Below are 20451 nucleotides of genomic sequence, written 5' to 3' on the forward strand. Positions count from 1 at the left end.
AAAACGATTGTAAGTGGGAATGTTAAAGCTGCTCGATACGCGGGCTCTACTACCCACCATGTAGTCATTTTCTGCATTCGTTCTTGGAGGTGGGAGATAGGATGTTCTAGGGTAGAAGTCTGCTAATCCCCAGGTTACAATAGGGCCATCTCCTATTTGTGGCTGCCAGCTTTGTAGATAAGGGACGACGTGGGTATCCCTAAAGTTTACTATAACCAGGTCTCCAACTATATCTTTTGGAAGAGATCCTAACCAGCCCACCCTTCTGACGTTCAATATTCTTCCGTCGATGTTTGGTGGAAGGGGTCTGTTTTTAGTTAGCCAAAATGATACCTTATTTTTTAGTTCCTGTTGCCCTTCAGTTTTTCCCTTTGTAAGCACAGGCACTCCCGAGATGACGCACACAAATGGTGCGGCCTCCGGTGGTAAGTGTATGTTATTGGTTTTCCTTGGGATAGTACATTTATTAGCAACTATCCCATCCTGGCTCGTGGCTTCTTTATTCGGTTTTACTCTAGGGACAGGACTTTGTACTGTAGTAGATTTTGGGGTTACTTTCAATGTATGTGAGGCTGGCGTTTTTTGAGCTACTGGTTGATTTCGGGCGGCAATTTTTTAGGCTTTGGTTTTTGGTGCATTAGTAGGAGCTAAGGTCTGTGTGTTCTCATAACCTGGTATTCCTTGTAGGAGTAGTGCGTTTGCCTTGGTGGATTCCTCAATGCCCGTCAGTCTTTCCCCTATGCTCTTCATTCTTTCTAATAACGGGGATATTATTGAATGAACCAAATGTTCGATCTGCGCCAAAAGAGTAGCTTGTAGGGCAGATGCTGGAATTTCCAGTATTGAACCTGCCTTAGAAGCTTTAGGGGTGGTGATATAGTCCAGTGGGGGACTTGGATGTAGTTTTTGTTGTTTCGAAAGTCTCCCCATCTGTTTAGCACCCTTTCACTTTCTCTTTGCAGAAGGCGCCTGAGGGTGCACTATCACTTGAGTATTATCTTTAACTGATGGTGAAAGGGGAATGCCCAGGAGACTTTCGTTTGGTTGAGATGATATGCTAGGGTGGGGACTTATATTTCCTCTGGGGCAGGTGGGAACACCACTTTCCGCATTTCCCTGTTCCACATGGTCATACCTGGTGTTACATAACTTATTTAATTCCTCCAGTAAAGAAAAAGGTTCCACTACTTCGACTGACATCAAGGGGGATTGTTTACTAGATGTAAGTTCTGTGGAGAGACGTCGTTCTGCTCTCTCTATTTCTTGATCGATTACCGTTGTTGCCCTGGTTAGATAGTGGTCCAATGTTCCCTTAAGCAAGCCCCCTGAGAGATAGTGTTTGTAGAAATCCCTTTGCAGGACATAGTATGGCTAGTATTAGTATGTTTAGCACAGAGCATATTACCCCAACAGACAACTAGAGCATGTAGCTTAAAAGTCAATGTTAATTCCCATAAGGAGAGCTAAAGTACACAGTGTCGGTAATCTCTAAGTGTAGCTTAGATCATTTTACCTCCTTTTATCAGAGCATCAAGGGGGGGTGGCCCAGCCCGGCCTCTACCGGCCACGGGCGGCCACAGATGGTCCTGCCCATGTCCCGGGCTTCTCCCGCGACGCGGGGGCTCAGGGTTCTTTTATGCGCCTCCGGACACAGGATTAGCGCCTACGGCCGCAAAGGATCCCGGGCAGTGTAGTCTTCTCCCTCCACCCGGCGGCCGCTAGATGGTGTGCTGCGGCGGCGGGAGGGAGAACAGGGCAGCCCACAGGTTTCGCGGCAACAGGGCAGCCAGCAGGGGTCCCGACAGCAGTTTGGTGGAGGTAAGCACGCCCCCCAAGTGATTAACAAAAGCCCCCGCTCCACCGGGGCTCAGGGTTCTTTTATGCGCTTCTGGGCGCAGGATTAGCGGCAACGGCCGCAAAGGATCCCGGGCAGTGTAGTCTTCTCCCTCCACCCGGCGGCCACTAGATGGTGTGCTGCGGCGGCGGGAGGGAGAACATGGCAGCCCACAGGTTTCGCGGCAACAGGGCAGCCAGCAGGGGTCCCGACAGCAGTTTGGTGGAGGTATGCACGCCCCCCAAGTGATTAACAAAAGCCCCCCAACTCTAAATTAACCAGACAGCACCACCTTGGGGCAGATTTTCGCAAAGACCGGTGTTGACAATTCAGTGCCGGTGGCGAGCACCAGAAACTACCTGCTCGAATTAAGCAATGCATGTCAGACCATTCCATCATCATCGCCTTCACGATATCTCACAAGGGAGTATTCACCTCCTCTATCTTCTTTTTCATGCAGCTGCTGAGGATCATTGTCCAGCTCAATAAATTGCAATTGCAATTACCTTCACACCGTAAGCTAGCAAACATAACACAGATAATGAGATCACAGGCTCTCTTGGAGCCTAGAACAGAAAGAAGGTTTTGCACAGCAAGTGGAAATACAACATTTCATTTAAAAAGGAGTCTGGTCATCAAAGGCCTACGCCGACTTCGGTCAAGTTAATGAGAACACTCTAACCATAGTTAATTGACAATGTAAAAATACATGTTATAGTCAATCTATATGTAAATTATGATGTACATTTATCTAAGAATTGTTTCTTCGTGTTACATGTTAACATAGCCATTTTAGATCGGTAATGTTACTTCACCATATGAAATTTTCCTAAATGCACATTTGTCAAACACAATTGTAATAATGTCTTCATTCACTTCCAGCCAAGGAGTCATATATCGTGTGGCGCTGGGCGAGCATAGTCTTTCCCAAAATGACGGCACAGAATATTGCATCAAAATTAAAAACATAATTGTTCATCCACGCTGGAATCCCAACTTCCTTGCAAATGGGTAATGTATGACCAATGCCTTCATTAACAATAACGGAATTAAAAAAGGACCACAAAACATGGACGCCATGTCTAGATTTGATTTTGCAGTTAGTGTTGGGTCATGATGGAGTCATAAAACCTGCCTCTTTTAAGTAACGTTTTACAAACTGGAAGCCCAGATTCGTTCGCATGAGGTTGGATGAACTTAAAGAAGTTGTGCAAGGAAGAAAAAAGTAAGGCTGGTTGATTTTATGACCAAAGCTAGCAATGTGTCAAGGAGGCAAATCCAAAAATGCCCACATTTTCTTGGCTTCTCTACAATGGGGGCACAACTGCATCTACTAGACATGTTGTAGAGGCATGCTCTAGACATGTTTAGATGCATCCCCCAGACATATTGTAGATGCATCTGCTAGACATGTAGATGCATGCTCTAGACATGTAGATGTATGCTCTAATGCATGCTCTATACATGTTGTAGATGCATCCTCTAGACATGCTGTAAATGCATCTTCTAGACATGTTGCAGATGCATGTTCTAGGCATGTTGTAGATGCATGCTCCAGACATGTTGTAAATGCATTGTCGAGACCTGTTGTGTATGCATGCTCTAGACATGTTGTAGATGCATCCTCTAGGCATGTTGTAGATGCATCCTCTAGGCATGTTGCAGATGCATCCTCGAGACATGTTGTAAATACATCCTCTAGACATGTTGTAGATGCATCCTCTAGACATGTTGTAAATGCATCCTCTAGACATGTTGCAAATGCATGCTCTATGCATGTTGTAGATGCATGCTCCAGACATGTTGGAAATTCATCCTCTAGACATGTTGTAGATGCAAGCTCTAGACATGTAGATGCATCCTCTAGACATGTTGTAGATGCATCCTCTAGACATTTTGCAAATGCATTCTCTAGGCATGTCGTAGATGCTTGCTCCAGACATGTTGTAAATGCATCATCTAGACATGTTGTACATGCATGCTCTAGACATGTTCTAGATGCATGCTCTAGACATGTTGTAGATGCATCCTCTGGGCATGTTGTAGATGCATCCTCGAGACATGTTATAAATGCATCCTCTAGCCCTGTTGTAGATGCACGCTCTAGACATGTAGATGCATCCTCTAGACATGTTGTAGATGCCTCCTCTAGACATGTTGTAGTTGCATGCTCTAGACATGTTGTAGATTTGGCCTAAAAATAGTTGGTGGGGCCACTGTTGCCTTTGTAAGCATGTAGCTGATGTCCTTTTCCCAATAGATGTTTATCTTTAAGCTTAGGCAAGGGACGTAAAGGTGTGCTTGCTTTATCTTCTAGTAGGTTGTAAAACCACACATGCATATTTGTATATTCTTCGAACTACTTGTAGCAGATAGGGCACACCCCTCCTACCTGATGTAACTGCAAACTCCATACATCTCCATATAGTCCCCATTTCCTTTGAAAGCATGCTAGTAATTCCTACCCTCCTACTTCATCTCCAGGCCCCCATGTTGGTTCTTCTATAAAATAGACTGCCTAGTGATCTCTCCACCATGGTTCAAAAAACCTATTCCACCAATAAAAAACTTTAACCTACTTAAAGGCACCAAAGCTCAAAAACACCAATTTGATTCTCTCCCATTTGACCATAAATTCACTAGTGCCCACAGCAAAGTCATCCACACCAACTACAAGCCAATCTGACTTTCTCCATGCTCACCTAGCAGTCACTATATTATCTATCTCGTTATTAACATTCCACCCTCCTACTTTCCAATGGCTCTTCAGGCCACACTCTTGTGACATGAATTCAATACGACGCCATATAAAGACACCTTCATTATGCTCACTTTTCTATATCTCTTGCTATTAAATTTTTGCCTCCTTGAAGCTGATCCTGAATTCCATAGTGTCACCAAAACATCCATTTAGACAATGTACCCCTTAGGCACACTGTTCCCCACCAAGTCCTGGGTTTATTCCAGTTTTTGGTCACTCAGGACACAGATGCTCAAAATCCTCTGCAAATTTAAACATGCATTTCTAAAGCCAACTCTTGTTTATCTATAGTGCATTCATAGACTGACAATGTTGTAGGCAGATGTGCGTGCACAGAGATCATTCGAGTGGCACATACATATGCACACACAACAGAAACTGGTTCACAGGCCCCTAGGCAACAGCTACACGTGCACAACACAGACAGCACACACATGTGTGCTTGTCTCTGTGTGGGCAGGCATCTGTATGCATGGAGCCTGGAGTCCACATTTTTGTAGAGTTTCTTTAGATGTAGGGGGGAAAGAATGAAAATGCAGGACTTCCTGATGCAGGGGTTGTGCTCCTAGGAGGGTCTTCTGAAGGAACTGGGCATTGATGTATTTGCCTGGCATTTTGTTCATGGCACTTGTTGCTTTTGGTGCATCCACGCCATCCATTGAGGAAAGAAAAATATCCAGCAGCTGCATAGGTGCTGGAAACATGTGATAGGGAACAACTGTGATTCTGGAGCTGGTCCTATTTCTTTCCCAATCACACAGTTTAAACTTGTGTGATACCACTGTGGGTTGATTGAAACGTGAAAGACACTTCACATAAGGAATGGTGAAGGTGGCTCACCGCAGTGCTTAATTTGTAAAATAATAGGTGCCAGGGCCCTGACCAGGAGGCCACTGCGGCTTGCATCCATTGCCCATATCATCAGTGCCAAAACAACTAACCCTCTCTCTCGCCTGCAAGTGCGACAGTTCAGATTATTCCAGGTCCCCATAGCTAAAGAATGGCTGGGAAGGCAGGTATTAGCAATTTGTAATGTATATTGTATTCATAAACAACCGCTTATCTCTAAATTAGATGAGCACCATGTGACAGACTGTTCTAGAGGGCCTATTACGATGGCGGGTTGGCGGACTATGTCTGCCCGCCACCGCATCGGAGCACGGGACTGACCGTCGATGTTGCGGCGGTCCCACCATTCAAATTATGATGTGCCCGCTACACTGGCGGGCGCATCCTGTATTTTCTACATTGTAAGCAGCACCCACCACAATGTAAAAAATGCATTCTGTGCATTTACATGCACAACATGACAGGCATGGTGCGGCGCCTGCTACCTTGTCCATGCAAATGCAGGGGGGAACCATAGGGACCCCCCATGTGCACCTCCCACTCCCCCAACACCGTGGGGGCCCGCAACAGGCCTCCAAAAGCAAAAACTGCCTGCCTTTCCATGGCGGCAATGCCACCATGGAAAGGCTGATCTCCGACTGCATCATAATATGGAAGGAGGTTCTTGCAGACACCGCCACCATATTATGCCCCTTTTCCACCTAGTCGACGAGTCGACTGGGCAGAAAAGCGGCAGGCGGTCTTTCCGTCCACCATGGACCCCCAAGCCATACTAATATGGCAGGGGGTCAATCAGGCATGGATGGAGTGTGGATCGCCCCTGCCGGGCCAGCGGTGGCTGCCGCCGGCCCGGCGGGGGCAATCGGCCCGCCATCTTAATGGGCCCCTAAGTGCGGTATTGCCAATTTAGTGCCAGTGCCGAGCACCAGAAACCACTAGCTCACCCAAAGGAACCAATGCCATAAGGGGCAAACTCAAGCACCTCCCTGTTCATGTTCACAACAAAAGGTACCCAACATCTTATCAACAACATTTTCTGTCCTTTTATTAAGAGCAGACTCTGAAAAATCCATTTACTTCACCATTATCATGTTGAGCATTCCCTCATAGACCATCCTAGTAAAGTTCCACCGACACTCTCCTCAGACCACAAGGTCATAATCTGTGCTGAATTTCCAGCACTCTTGAATAAGACTTCGGTACTTTGAGATCATGTTGGTGTTCTGTAGTGTAGTTCCTATATTCCCAATAGGCTCTGCGCATTGGAATAACATATCCTATAGATTTGACGTAGGACTTATTTCTACTAGGTCTCTATCGAATATATTAGACTTTGTTTCCCCAAGAATAAAACTGATCTTCAGAACCGTGGAAACAATAGATATTTTACTCAGTCAACAGTGCATGCTTAATTTCATCAGAGGTGCAGAGAAATAGAGAGACAGGCGTTTTCAATAAAAAAGGTTTATTGAACAGTCTTCTTTCTCATGTAAGTAAAGTGAACTGCTAATACTGGTTGCAAAGTATAATGCGTACAGTAAGAAGAGTATTATGAAATAATACTGTAAAAGCATTGTATGGTTTCTGAACCATAGATAAATACATACATAAATAACAAAGGCTAAAAGTACTCAACTGGTGCTTCTAAAATACGCCTACCCCAATGTACCTAACCTAAGTCTAGTACGTGGGAAGAAGAAAGTGAGGTGTAGCATAGATTTCGTTTTCTTTGCCAAGAATCTAACCAAGATTTCTTTTAGGGTCTAATCATCTCCGTACCTTGGTTTTAGAATGAAGGAGGTCTGGTATCTCTGTCTCGGGCTCGATTTCCCAACACCCCGCGAGGGGAGATTGGAAACACTGGAGCTGGATTCTCAGCGAGAGAAAGAACAGCTTCTCTGTCAGTGCGTCAGGTGGAGGGTCGGCTTCTTCGGCACTTGCTGTAGCGAGCTGCGTCAGGCAAGTAGATAGTCGAGCTGCTCTGAACCACCGTGTGTTTGCTAGTGCATGTGTAGGCATATTTATACCTTGAAGGTGCCTAGTTTGACGTAAAGTCGGGTATAATAATGTCATCAAAGAACCCCAAGGGAATGGTAGTTCTTTGAAAACTCCATGATTTCTAGGACAAATCAATATTCAAGCAAGGGGATGTCCCTGACTGCTGAAGCCGAGTTTTCCAAGAAATCGTTGTTGCTTTTTGGAACTAGTGGAAGTAGCCATGCCTGTATTTGGACTGGGTGGTTTATGTCTAAATACGGGTATGATTTCTATGTCTATATAAGGGCAATATGAATTATACCTATATAAGGGCATGAATCAGTAAATTACGCTTGGATTCTAAAATGCTACACAACACCCACTCCACTTTATTATGTTCGATATTACTAAATTCTAAGTATTTTAAACATATCTAAAGCATGATGTGTAAAAAGTTCTCCCAAAATACATAAAATGCATTCGAAATGGTTGTACACGAAAGATGAGCATTTGTGCTGTACGCATCTTAAAAAGCAAGATTTTCATTCAAAGCATGTAGTGTTAAATTGGAAAAATGCTTATCAGAATGAGTCATGAAATAACATTTATGAAATGGCTCTTAAATACAGAATAAAAGTCGAGACCATTCCATGACAGAATATATAAACTGTTCAGGTTGTGGACAAGGTCAATATTGTCACTTGGAAGTGTTTCAAAGAATTCTTGTTCTCTAAGGATAGTTCTACTTTAAGCAGATTACTTTGTGCCAAAAAAGTTCAATTTTGGAAAAAGTCAAATCGCAAAAAAAAATAGAGTTCTTAACGTTGGAAGTTTTGTTTTTGAAAAGTGAAGGTCGAATACAGAGTCCCATAGAACGCTGTGTGATAACTTCAAAAATCATTCTCGTTGTTAGGAGAAAACATTAAATCTTCTATGCTGGCAAAGAAATCGTCAAACCACAGTAGGTGAAAGTTGGACCACTTCATTAAGTAAACCGATAGCACAAAAATGTGAAGCACCGCCATCGGTGTAGACACATTAGCAATGTTCAAAGGAGATGGAGATGGCACCTGTGTGCCTGTCGATCTACGTATCTCACCGTCAGCAGATTGCGTCTGTGAGATCTCAATGAATGAAGCCACTGGAGTCAAGCTATCCTGGCTGAAGATGGCTGATAGCCAGAAACCGGTCCTAGGATGCTTGATTCCGGTCCAGGAAGACATGGCTTGGCAGTTCGGGCTGGACTGTTCCCTTGAGGCACAGGGTCAAGACTGATTTGCATATGGCCATGTCTGAACTGGGGTGGCTTGGTGAGCAAAATAAAGATGGATTAAACCCAGATCTGTGACTGGGGGTGAATGTTTTGCCATTGTGCAACAGTCTGTCCATCATCTTGTGTGTTTTGCTGTTCACCCTATGTGGGAAGGGTATGCCCGGACGTGGGTCCCGTGCTCACTAAGCCACTGGAGTCAAGCTATCCTGGCTGAAGGCGGCTGATAGCCAGAAACCAGTCCTAGGATGCTTGATTCTGGTCCAGGGAAGACATAGCTTGGCAGTTCGGGCTGGACGGTTCCCACGAGGCACAGGGTCAAGACTGATTTGCATATGGCCATGTCTGAACTGGGATGGCTTGGTGAGCAAAATAACGATGGATTAAACCCAGATCTGTGACTGGGGGTGAATGTTTTGCCATTGTGCAGTGCAACATTCCGTCCATCATCTTGTGTGTTTTGCTGTTCACCCTATGTGGGAAGGGTATGCCCAGACGTGGGTCCCGTGCTCACTAAGCCACTGGAGTCAAGCTATCCTGGCTGAAGACGGCTGGTAGCCAGAAACCAGTCCTAGGATGCTTGATTCCGGTCCAGGGAAGACATGGCTTGGCAGTTCGGGCTGGACTGTTCCCATGAGGCACAGGGTCAAGACTGATTTGCATATGGCCATGTCTGAACTGGGGTGGCTTGGTGAGCAAAATAACGATGGATTAAACCCAGATCTGTGACTGGGGGTGAATGTTTTACCATTGTGCAACATTTCGTCCATCATCTTGTGTGTTTTGCTGTTCACCCTATGTGGGAAGGGTATGCCCAGACGTGGGTCCCGTGCTCACTAAGGCACTGGAGTCAAGCTATCCTGTTTGAAGATGGCTGATAACCAGAAACCGGTCCTAGAATGCTTGATTCCGGTCCAGGGAAGACATGGCTTGGCAGTTCGGGCTGGACTGTTCCCATTAGGCACAGGGTCAAGACTGATTTGCATATGGCCATGTGTGAACTGGGGTGGCTTGGTGAGCAAAATAACGATGGATTAAACCCAGATCTGTGAATGGGGGTGAATGTTTTGCCATTATGCAACATTCCGTCCATCATCTTGTGTGTTTTGCTGTTCACGCTATGTGGGAAAGGTATGCCCAGACGTGGGTCCCGTGCTCACTAACCCACTGGAGTCAAGCTATCCTGGCTGAAGACGGGTGATAGCCAGAAACCGGTCCTAGGATGCTCGATTCCGGTCCAGGGAAGACATGGCTTGGCAGTTTGGCCTGGACTGTTCCGATGAGGCACAGGGTCAAGACTGATTTGCATATGGCCATGTCTGAACTGGAGTGGCTTGGTGAGCAAAATAACGATGGATTAAACCCAGATCTGTGACTGGGGGTGAATGTTTTGCCATTATGCAACATTCCGTCCATCATCTTGTGTGTTTTGCAGGTCTCAATGAATGCCATCATCAGGATTGGTAGCCGCTGGGGACAACGCAATGCATGGGCTGTTACTGAACCAAGCAAAGCATCAACATCCGTTGGCAGCGCTGATGGAAGCATTAGACAGATATCCAACACGCATTCTTCTCCACATAGCAGGCATCGTAGAACAGGTAAGATGCAATCTTGCCAGATTGGTCGGAATGATAGAAACCACGTGGTATTTAGGCCTCTTAGACGAGCCAGGCCCAGAATCTGTATGATGCGCTCACAACACTTCATTGCCAAGAGAGTGTTCTCTATGATAATCTGGGTGTCGCTGCTGACCGGACTTGCCATATCGGAGCACAAGGAACAAGAACAGTATTCGTGCTACGAGTCCCAAAATGAGAGGCAGGCCGCTGAACAGAGTGCACGAAGTTTGGAAAAATGCTGAGGACGGCTTCAAATGGTGCTAACAGTCCCGAAAAAACTGTCTTAAATACATGTACAAGACCACTGGTATCAGACATGTTTAAGATACGACTTAACATTTCTACGAAATGTACAGGGCAGTTTGTCGATAATAGGGCATGTATCTCTTCAGAGGACCTTGCAACTTGTAGTTCATACGTCTCTTTGGAAGAGGTCAGTGGCACAGTTTTTTGTAACAGAATGGCTTTCATTCTGCTTAAAGTATCAATTCGAATAGAATAGTGAACCTTGCTGGCACAGTTATGAGATAGGCTATTCCTGGCAACATTCCACAATAGCTGTGATCATTCAACATTATATAGCTCCCGTTATAAAGCTGCCTAAAAACTGGATCTATCACTGCAGCTGGAGAACCTTGCAAGTGGGTGGAAAAGTTGGTTGAAGAATCATCACAGGCTCCATGAAAATTAAAACCCTGACATAAGAGTGTATCGCTTAGTGCGCTTTTAGCATTGTGTACCACTAATACTTCTTTTCCCCCACTCCAACATGTGTGTGTGTATGGTAATTCCCAGGTTAACTTTATGTATTCCTTACCCAACCTTTCATACACGGCAACTGGTATATGTTTAAAACAGTATTGAAAATTGTGACAGGCAGGGTGATTATCACGTGTATTAGCCATTCTGTTGCAGGTTTTTCTGAAACAGTTAATGGTAATCTTTCCAGTTTTTCAATGCTCAGCACCGTATAGTCTGCTCCTCTTTGTGCCAAAGTGATTTGTTTATCTGTAAGGTTAAATACAGAAAACAATGACGTGGTGTTGATCAGACGCCATGGTACATAGCCAGAACGAAGACTAGCCTAAAAGCATTATAGAACGTAATTGTGACTGTTGTAGCATGAGCAAGTCCTGTTCCATTATGTCTATGGCAGAGGATACTATGCTGTCCAAAGAATACATTCTGTATGACGGGGTCATTAACCTATTGTCAACTACAGAGAGTGCTTTCTCCAAATTAATGTGATCAATTTCTCGTATTCTTTCTGCAGTCTCTGCCTGTGTCGCTTTCCAATCTTCATTATAAATGGCATATATACCTGCGTATATGAAACGTTGATGATGTCGTTTCGCAGGACCTAGTAAGAAGTCTCTTAAATCAACACCATCTTTAAGTAAAGATAAGTGTTGTTTAATCTCTGTAAGTGTAGATTTTTGTAGTCACTCAAGGCACAGTTTTCCTACACTGTATGTTGTTACTATCCCTGGATATTGTCTCTAGACATATCTTGGATCTGGCCTAATTATTGTAAACCCTTGTGTCTTGTTCAGGAATCTATCTTGACAGTTATTTGTGTCTGTGGGCCAGATTAATCATTTTTTCCAATCAGGATTAGTTCTGTTTTTAAGTAAAATAGTTTTTACGTCGACCCCTCCCTCTGAAGTGTTTTTACTATCAGGTGTAAGTGTAGGTATGGACGGTTTGTTTAAATCTTTTATCTTGGCTAGGCCAAGACAGGATGCCTGTTGCACAGTGTCATTCAAACACATTATTTGTTCAGGGATAATGCAGGCTCGAATTAAGGCTTTTATTCCCTGCACCTGTCAGTCTTTTGAGTCCCAGACAGTTTTTGTTTCTATGTTGTCACTCCAAAAGTCGAAACCTAATGAGGACAGCTGGGCATAAAAGGCTGCTGAATACATTTGTTTTGTATTTGTTAACATACTTTTCATTCCTGTCTTATTAACATTTCTAAAGTAAAACGTTTCCGGATTTGTGGTGTTAAAAACTGAGAAGTATGGAATTTTTTCATAGAATGTTTTTGAGCTACAATTTGGCAGTGTTGGACAATGTTCCCATTGATTGAAAGTATAAACATTTCTAGGGTTTGCAGATTTGTGCAAATAATGATGACCATAATGATTATGAAAATACATTGTGCAAGACCTTCTAAGTATTCATGTTTTGTAAATTTTGCAGACATCTCTAAGTCTGACATCATATTATTAACAGTCTCAAAGTCCCAATCATCAGAAAATGTGCTGGGTGAACAAAGTCACTCAAGGAAACCTTGAATTGATATAGTATCTTCAACAGCTCTGCAGGGCCATAGGAACGGCTGTGATGTTCACTGATGTCAAGTCTCTTTGTTCACAATTAGATGATTTGTGTGGCTTCAGGAGCAAGTTGATGTTCTTACTTGCTGTGTCCATTTTACTATATCTTCTATTTATCAGCATTCCCAAACTTAACACAAGAATTTTCCAAAGTTGGAGAAAAAGTACGCCTAGCACAATCCAAAATTAAACCCATGGTGAAACCATATACGTTTTTTCAAGTTTTCGAAAAAGTTCTGTTATTTGTTCTTTAAATGTTTTATTTACTGGCGTCGGTTCAAGCTCACTGGGATCCTCAGAAAACGTATCAGAGTTGATGAAATAGCCAGAGGCAGTTCTGTCAATTGTTTGAATTGCATCAGGATTTTTTTAAATCACTGGAGCTACCGGATCTTTTGTCATATTAGTATAGTCAGATGCTACAACATTGTAGACAGGAGTGTCTTGACGAACTGTTATTTCGGTCTCAAGGGGCGCAAGTTCCATAGCTTTATTGCTTAGTCCTTTGTTTTGTGCTGTAGAGTCTTCAAATGTTATCAGTCTCTCAGTCTGAACCTCTTGGATAGTAGCAAGATTTGGTCTTCTGCTACATCTTTGGAGTCCACTGGGCCTACTACTTATTATTGGCCACATGATGTGGTTTGTCCAGGTCGATAGATACGAACCCATTCTCTTTTCTTCCAGCAAGGGGCAGCAGTAACACTGTTCTTGATCCTTGGATTGCTAGCACAAGTACTGGTTTTCTGTAAGAAGGCCCAAATTCCTTCTTATCTGCGATCTTTTCTCTGATTAGATCCCCAATCTTTGGAACCCAGACAGGCCTTGCTGGGACGGGTGGTTCTCCTTCAGTGGTCGTTGGCTTCTGTATTTTGTTGCTTTGACTTCTCCTTTTCTCATTTAAGTCCTGCAAAATAGCCAAACGGTCTTTTTTTTTTCATTTCAAAAATCTTTATTTCGATCACAGATCATAAAAGATACAAAACAAGAGCATACAATTTAAAAACTTATTAAACGTAGTGTGATCCAATATGATAAAATTGATTTAAATGTTGGATAAAACAGTGGGAAAAACCGCTGGTGGACTCCATTATACCAGTCTTTTCATCATTCGGGTTCGGGTAAACCACAATGCAGTTAAAAATTTTGAAAGTGCAAAAACTACATGAGGGGAGAGATCAGATTTTAGAACTCTATAAGCAGTTTGGAAAGATCTGAATCCCAGGTTCCTGAGCATCGGAACTAGCCAATATTTTCTGCTTCGCTCATAACCCTTACAGAAGAAGACCGCGTGCATGTCGTCCTCCTTCGGGTGAGCACACATTGGGCAAGATGGTACAGTGGAGCACGCTGTCCAGGACGCTGTGAACGAAGCTAGAGGAAGGCATCCATAGCGCCATTGTAAGAACAGTCTTTGATATCAAAGGGTTTTTGTTCTACCACTGAAGTGTGATGATCAAGGTCCTGGACAAGCATTCTAGTACCAAAAATGATTTATTATGGAGCGATTCCACCCAGTGAATTTCTTTGGCAGAATATTTAAACTACGTTGGACACTTATTAGATATTTGACCCACCCGTCACCCGAGCCTAAAACCCTAGCTGTTATATATTGCTTTATGTCCCGTTTTTTCTTTCCACTACAGAATTTCCCACAGGATGGAATGGGATCAAATACCGCAATGCAACACCTAGATTGGCATTGGCTGTCTAACAATGGTGTCTGTACTGGGCTAGCTACACTGTAGTCAGGCATCTGGTGGGGTTCTCTGTTGCAATCTCTGTTGCAGTCAGGGCAATTAATTGCAAGCTCGTGAATGTGGGCATTCATCCCTGGCCACCAGTACGTCTCTTTTAATTCCAGAATGGATTTAGAGATCCCTTGATGTATCAGACCCTCTCCCATATGTGCTTCTTGTATCAAAGCTCCTCTACGTCTCCTGTTCGGGATTACTCTATCCCCCACTCCAGGGATTCGAGCAAAAGGGACGGAGTTGGCATCACTTATATATGAATATTCGAGTGGATAGTTTAGAGGTAACGCCACACCACTGCCTTTGCTTGTGGCATTGACAGCTAGCATTGTTTCAACATCTTTTTTTGTTTTGGAACGAGTGATTGAAGCTACGGAAGCTGTTTGCACAGCTGCCTTTGCGGCTTCATCAGCCAATGAATTCCCTTCAACGTGAACGCCATCACGCTGATGACTCAGTGTATGTATCACGTGAGTCTTTTGTAGTTCTTTCTGTAATTGAACTACTTGTTCCGAAAGTATCTTATGCTGAAGTGTGCCACCTTTTGCATCTTCGAAACCGTTTTGAACCCAGTTCTGCAAGTATTCATTGTAAGATTGAACGCAGTAATACGAATCGCACACTATCAGTGTGGGGAATTTGCGATCAGTATTTTCAAGGGCCATCTTGAAAGCCTGTAGTTCAGCTCGCTGAGCTGTACAGTCTCTAGGAGATTGACTTTTTTGTGACCATAGGTTGGAATTTACCATCGCGCCAGCGACCTTTAACAATTGCACACGCAGCACTATAAGCTTGTTTACCCCCAATTACGGGCTGTGCTGATCCGTATGTATAAATTATACATTCGTATTGTTCCAGAGGCAAAATTTCAGTTGGCAGAGGACATTCTTGTTCGTATTGTAGAAATTCTTGAGTTTTCAAGTAGGGGTCAAAAACGTATTCAACGTCTGTTGCAGCAAGAGAGTTAACCCATTGTATCCATATTGGATGTAAAGCCTTTGCATTCAGAACGTTTGCTTTTGTCACTGCCTCTAAGGCAGGTACAGGAGTAACGACCATTATGCGTTTACTCTTTTGCTACTGCAGTTTGAACCGCTGTCAGAATTTTTTCTGTTGAAGTGAATTTCATTTCAGCTTGTGTGTACAAGTGTGATATGTAAGCAATTGGTACTTTTTCACCTTCATTAAAGGGTAGGTACGTGAATCTGCATCTGCCTGGGATGATTCGGATTACAAGATTGCGTATGTTTACGCGTGTCTGTAAATGTGATGTTGCTAACATGTCTGTTTGCACTGAACAAAACATTTCTGTGTGTTTTTCAGTCCAATTAGTAGTTTTGAAATCAAGTTTGATTAATTCGTAGAGAGGTTTAACCCTTTCTGCGTAGTTTAGAATGTAAGTTCCTCAGAAATTCAGGAAATCTAGAATTGACTGTAAGTTTTTCAGCGTTTTTGGAGGTTGGAGCAGCGCACATTTTTCTAAAAAATTGTCTGCCATGCTTTTGCCATCACTTGATAACTCGTATCCTAGAAAAAGGACATTGAGGTTGGCAATTCTTGATTTCTTAGAGTTGAATTAATACCCTTCAGAGGCGTATCCAAGTATAATGGTATTCACTCTGTTCAAGTGCCTGTCCAAGTCATCATATGTTAGATAGATGTTATCGACATATGATAATGCCTCATCATCATACGTTTGTAGTAACTCTGTTACTCTGGCTGAAAATAACCCTGGACTATTCTTGAATGCCTGGGGGAGATGACAGAAGTGAATCTGTGTCCCCATAATTGAGAAAGCGTTCAAGTTCCTGCTTTCAGGTGCAATGTTTTGACAGAAGAAACCGTTAGAAATATATATTGTAGTTTTATATTTTTTGCACACAATGTTATTCATCAGTGCTGCACTGTGTGCATTTTGTACTGCAAAGGTTTTGCAACAAGAGTTTAAATGACTGTAGTCCAAAACGAGACGATATGTATTGGGTTGTATGACGTTACAACGCATACTTTTACAACGCACCCCTTTACAATGCATTTTTTACAACGCAACATCCATTACAACGCATTCCATTACAACGCATGCCATTACAACGAATTTTTAAAAACTACCTTTACAACGCATTCCATTACAACGCATACTACCTTTACAACGCATACCATTACAACGCATAACATTACATTGCATGTATGGTAAGTATTGGATAGTGTAGGGGTAAAAACTACTATTCTAACTCCAGGGGGTGCAACAGTAGGGTAAGTGTTGGATAGTGTAGGGGTAAAAATTACTATTCTAACTTCAGGGGGTGCAACAGTAGGGTAAGTATTGGATGGTAATGGTATGCGTTGTAATGGTATGCGTTGTAATGACTGCGTTGTAATGAAATGCGTTGTAATGGTATGCGTTGTAGAGTCATGCGTTGTAATGGTTGCGTTGTAATGGCATACAATGTAATGGATATTGCGTTGTAAAAGTTTCGTTGTAATGGTAGTGCGTTGTAAAAGTTGCGTTGTAAAGGTTGTTTCTCTATGTATTGTCTGGTTTGGAGACAGGAAACAAAGGAATGTTCATGGACGAGGTGTATGTTTCAATCGCCCCTTGGTATTCAAGTTGATCTAAGATCTCCTTGACCTGTTTTTTAGCTTCTCGCTTAACTGGATACTGCCTTTGTGCAGTTGGTTGTGATTTTAACTGGATTTTATGGTGAGGGGAATCCTCATCCCATCTCACATGATTTTTATATAATGCTGGAGCCTGGGCTACAGCCCATTTTCTGGCATAGGTATATTTTAAGTGAATCGGAATAAGATTCTAGAATGATGTCTTCGCCGTGAGGGCACTCCCTGACAAATGTTGGTGGCCAGTCTTTTTCAGCTAGAAGAATATCTTAACCCTTAGAGAGCTTCTTCCAAAAGAGTGCTCTTATTTTCCTGGTTATGTCCCCCTCCATCCGGAGCGTTACTTCATATAATATATGGGGTACACTAACCCTGGTATCAGCTGTTTCAACTTGAATGTACTCATTCAAGTCCACTGTTTCCAGATGATCCTTCAAGATCTTGCGAGCTATGGTGACTTCTGCTGCGCTGTACAGCATTGTCTGGGCCCACTCCCCGTACTCGAGTTGTGTCCTCAAGATCCTCGGCATGTCTTATTTTTAGACCTGCTACCTTATTTTTGGAGAATTGGGTTTTCTTATTTTTTGGAACGTGTTGATCGTCTTTCAACTTCACGCGTTCTTCCTTGTGTTCTGACCGTCCTATTCTTTCCGATTTCTGTGAGGAAGTCTGAAAGGTACGAGAGGAAAGTGTATTAGTATCTTGATATCTATCATGTTTTATCAAATTATCCCTGTTCCTGAGGTTATACCTCTTTTCAGAGGGCTCCTTTGGAGGAGACCTTCCTCAGGACTGAGAACGCTTCTCATTCGAAGTTTGTTTAGTATTTTCCCACTTCTTTTTAGGAGTAGTGAGAGCGTTTTTAATAAAGACCTTTTCAGGACTTCCTGTTAGTTGGGGTTTTACTGGTTTCCCATCCAAACTATCTCTACCTAGTTCTTCATAGGATTTTTCAATTATTCTGGCCAGTTCATATGGTTGCTCAGTTATATCAAATTCTCTTATTTTTTGGTGGATCGCCACGGATGCTGCTTCACCTTTATATATATATCCTATACATTGGCTAACATTATAGCTGAGACCTGTTTGAAATCTTTCAGTAATTTCATACCCAGATTTAAAGCAGGTTCTTCCCCGTATTCATTTTGAATCTGTTTCAGGACGTCTGTTATCACCGCCATAGATGGAACACCCTGTGTTTTTGTGTAGAATGCAGCAAAGACTGTACCCCAAGTGTCGCAGTCCTCCAGGTGTGGTGCGATCCCCATTGGTAAACAGATTGTTAAAATTCTGTGTTTCTCATGAGGTGTACTGTCAGGAAATACTGCCTCGATTTGAGTAATTTTTTGAGCTATCCAGAATGGAATTTGTTCCCTTTTTGTGGGGAATATACCAATAACTGATTGTATAGTCTGCGGTGTAATTTTATTTGTGTTCCTCTGGTGAGGGGTTTGTTGTGGAATCCTTATAGGAGGCTGGACTGTTAGAGTCCGCATGACATATTGAACCAATTGTCTATGTATTTTTATTAGTTGTTTAGTTGAACTAATCGTTCCACACCTGACATTTCTCCAATGGCAGGGTGTGGTGTATAGCTGGCTAGTATCGGCCATGTTGCTCCTGGTCTACCTAGTGGACCGAGCCTGGTAATGTGATTTTGATGTTGTAGGGCACCTTTAAACCAGAGCTGATGCTCTTGGTAAGTTAGTGGAATTTCAATGTCCTCGAAAGGAACGTATTCCGTTGGATTATCCTCTACTGCGATACTGCATTTGCTTCAGGGAAGATTATCCATGAATATAATACCTCTGCCTGTCGATATTCATGTGCCTCTATGACAAAAATTACCCTGCCACCTCTAGGTGATAGGCCATTTGTTATAAACTTTATAATGATAGTTTTCCTTACGTTTTCTGGGATGATTATAGCATCCGGGTCAGTTTCTTGGAAACCTGTAATGTTTAAACCTAGTTGGGCTGCAGCTGCAACTTCACCGGTTGCGTTATTGCCTGCCGGTCCACCGTTCTTGATGTCGCTATCCGACATTTTGTTGACTGACAGTTTGCAGAGCAAGTTTCAAGGAAACAAAGATAAGGTGCACAATATTTTGGAACACTGTATCCTTCAACGTTGAATCAAACTAAAAACTAATACATAGGATTTTCGTCGTACTTAGTAATGGTGGATATTTTATCCTTTTACCCACTCCAGACGTCTATTGGAGTATTTTAAGGGGAAAAGGGGTCTCTGTGAAAAGCACGACTGAGTTACTCTAGTATCTAGCGTTAAATTAGTGCCTTACCAAACGTTGGGCGCCATGTAGTGTAGTTCCTATATTCCCAATAGGCTCTGCGCATTGGAATAACATATCCTATAGATTTGACGTAGGACTTATGTCTACTAGGTCTCTATCGAATATATTAGACTTAATTGTGAGTGGCAGCTAGCTCAGAGGTCACTAGAAACTTTCTTGAATATACAAGAAGTGATTAGTTTCTGACAACCGCATAAACATGACAACTTTGTTTCCCCAAAAATAAAACTGATCTTCAGAGTCGTTGAAACAATAGATAGATATTTTACTCAGTCAATAGTGCATGCTTCGTTTCATCAGAGGTGCAGAGAAATAGAGAGACAGGCGTTTTCAATAAAAAAGGTTTATTGAACAGTCTTCTTTCTCATGTAAGTAAAGTGAACTGCTACAATCGTAATACTATAAATGTGGGTGGGTCTGCACACCTATAGTACACTATATGTTGTCCAATAGTGAAAATAACCTTATAAATGTATGTGCGTGCGAAGCCGCAGGAAAGGGTATCACCCCCCCTAAGTAAGAATGAATGAAGTGAGCCCCTGGAGACCAAGGGCTACGTTGATCATGAAAATTAAATAATGAAAACCCAATGCACTCCGCTACTCTCCACGAGTCAGTCAGACTGACTCGTGGAGAGTAGCGGAGTACAGAGGTTTTCATTTGGAAGCGACATGATAACGTTGAAGGAGGAGAATTTTTGGAGACTTCATTGTTGTCAACTCATATGTAGAAGAAGGAATATCTCTTTTATGGACCATGGAGGTTTACTATGGATGAAACTTTCAAGGAGAACAGCTTGGGGTTTCATTTGATACGGTGCATTTGACGGAATATTTATAACTCAAGGTCTTGGAATGTACAGACTTTGACAGACTGCTTTGAAAGTTTAGAGATACGGAAACTGAACTATCCCGAGGAACTTCAATTTTTTCAAGAGCCATTACAACCCCTGATGAAGGGTTCTGTGTGAACCCGAAATGCATTGGGTTTTCATTATTTAATTTTCATGATTTATTTTTTCAAATGAGAAATGTTATATTTCAATACCTATGCTTTAAGGAGTAAGAAATTGTTTTACCTCATTGTGTTTGAGAAATATAATGTTTGAGGATAAAATA

General features: G+C 42.7%; 1 protein-coding gene across 1 annotated transcript in view; it reads left to right on the forward strand.

Moving 5' to 3' along the window:
* The window catches only part of LOC144784442 (elastase-1-like), a 139384-nt gene that overhangs the window by 59328 nt on the left and 59605 nt on the right, over positions 1–20451 (forward strand). Inside the window, exon 4 of the mRNA XM_078663199.1 lies at positions 2717–2845. Coding sequence (XP_078519325.1) covers positions 2717–2845 — 129 coding nt within the window. The remainder of the gene's footprint in view (positions 1–2716; positions 2846–20451) is intronic.

Source organism: Lissotriton helveticus, chromosome 10 (assembly GCF_964261635.1).
Source record: "Lissotriton helveticus chromosome 10, aLisHel1.1, whole genome shotgun sequence".
In the NCBI taxonomy this organism is placed as follows: domain Eukaryota; kingdom Metazoa; phylum Chordata; class Amphibia; order Caudata; family Salamandridae; genus Lissotriton; species Lissotriton helveticus.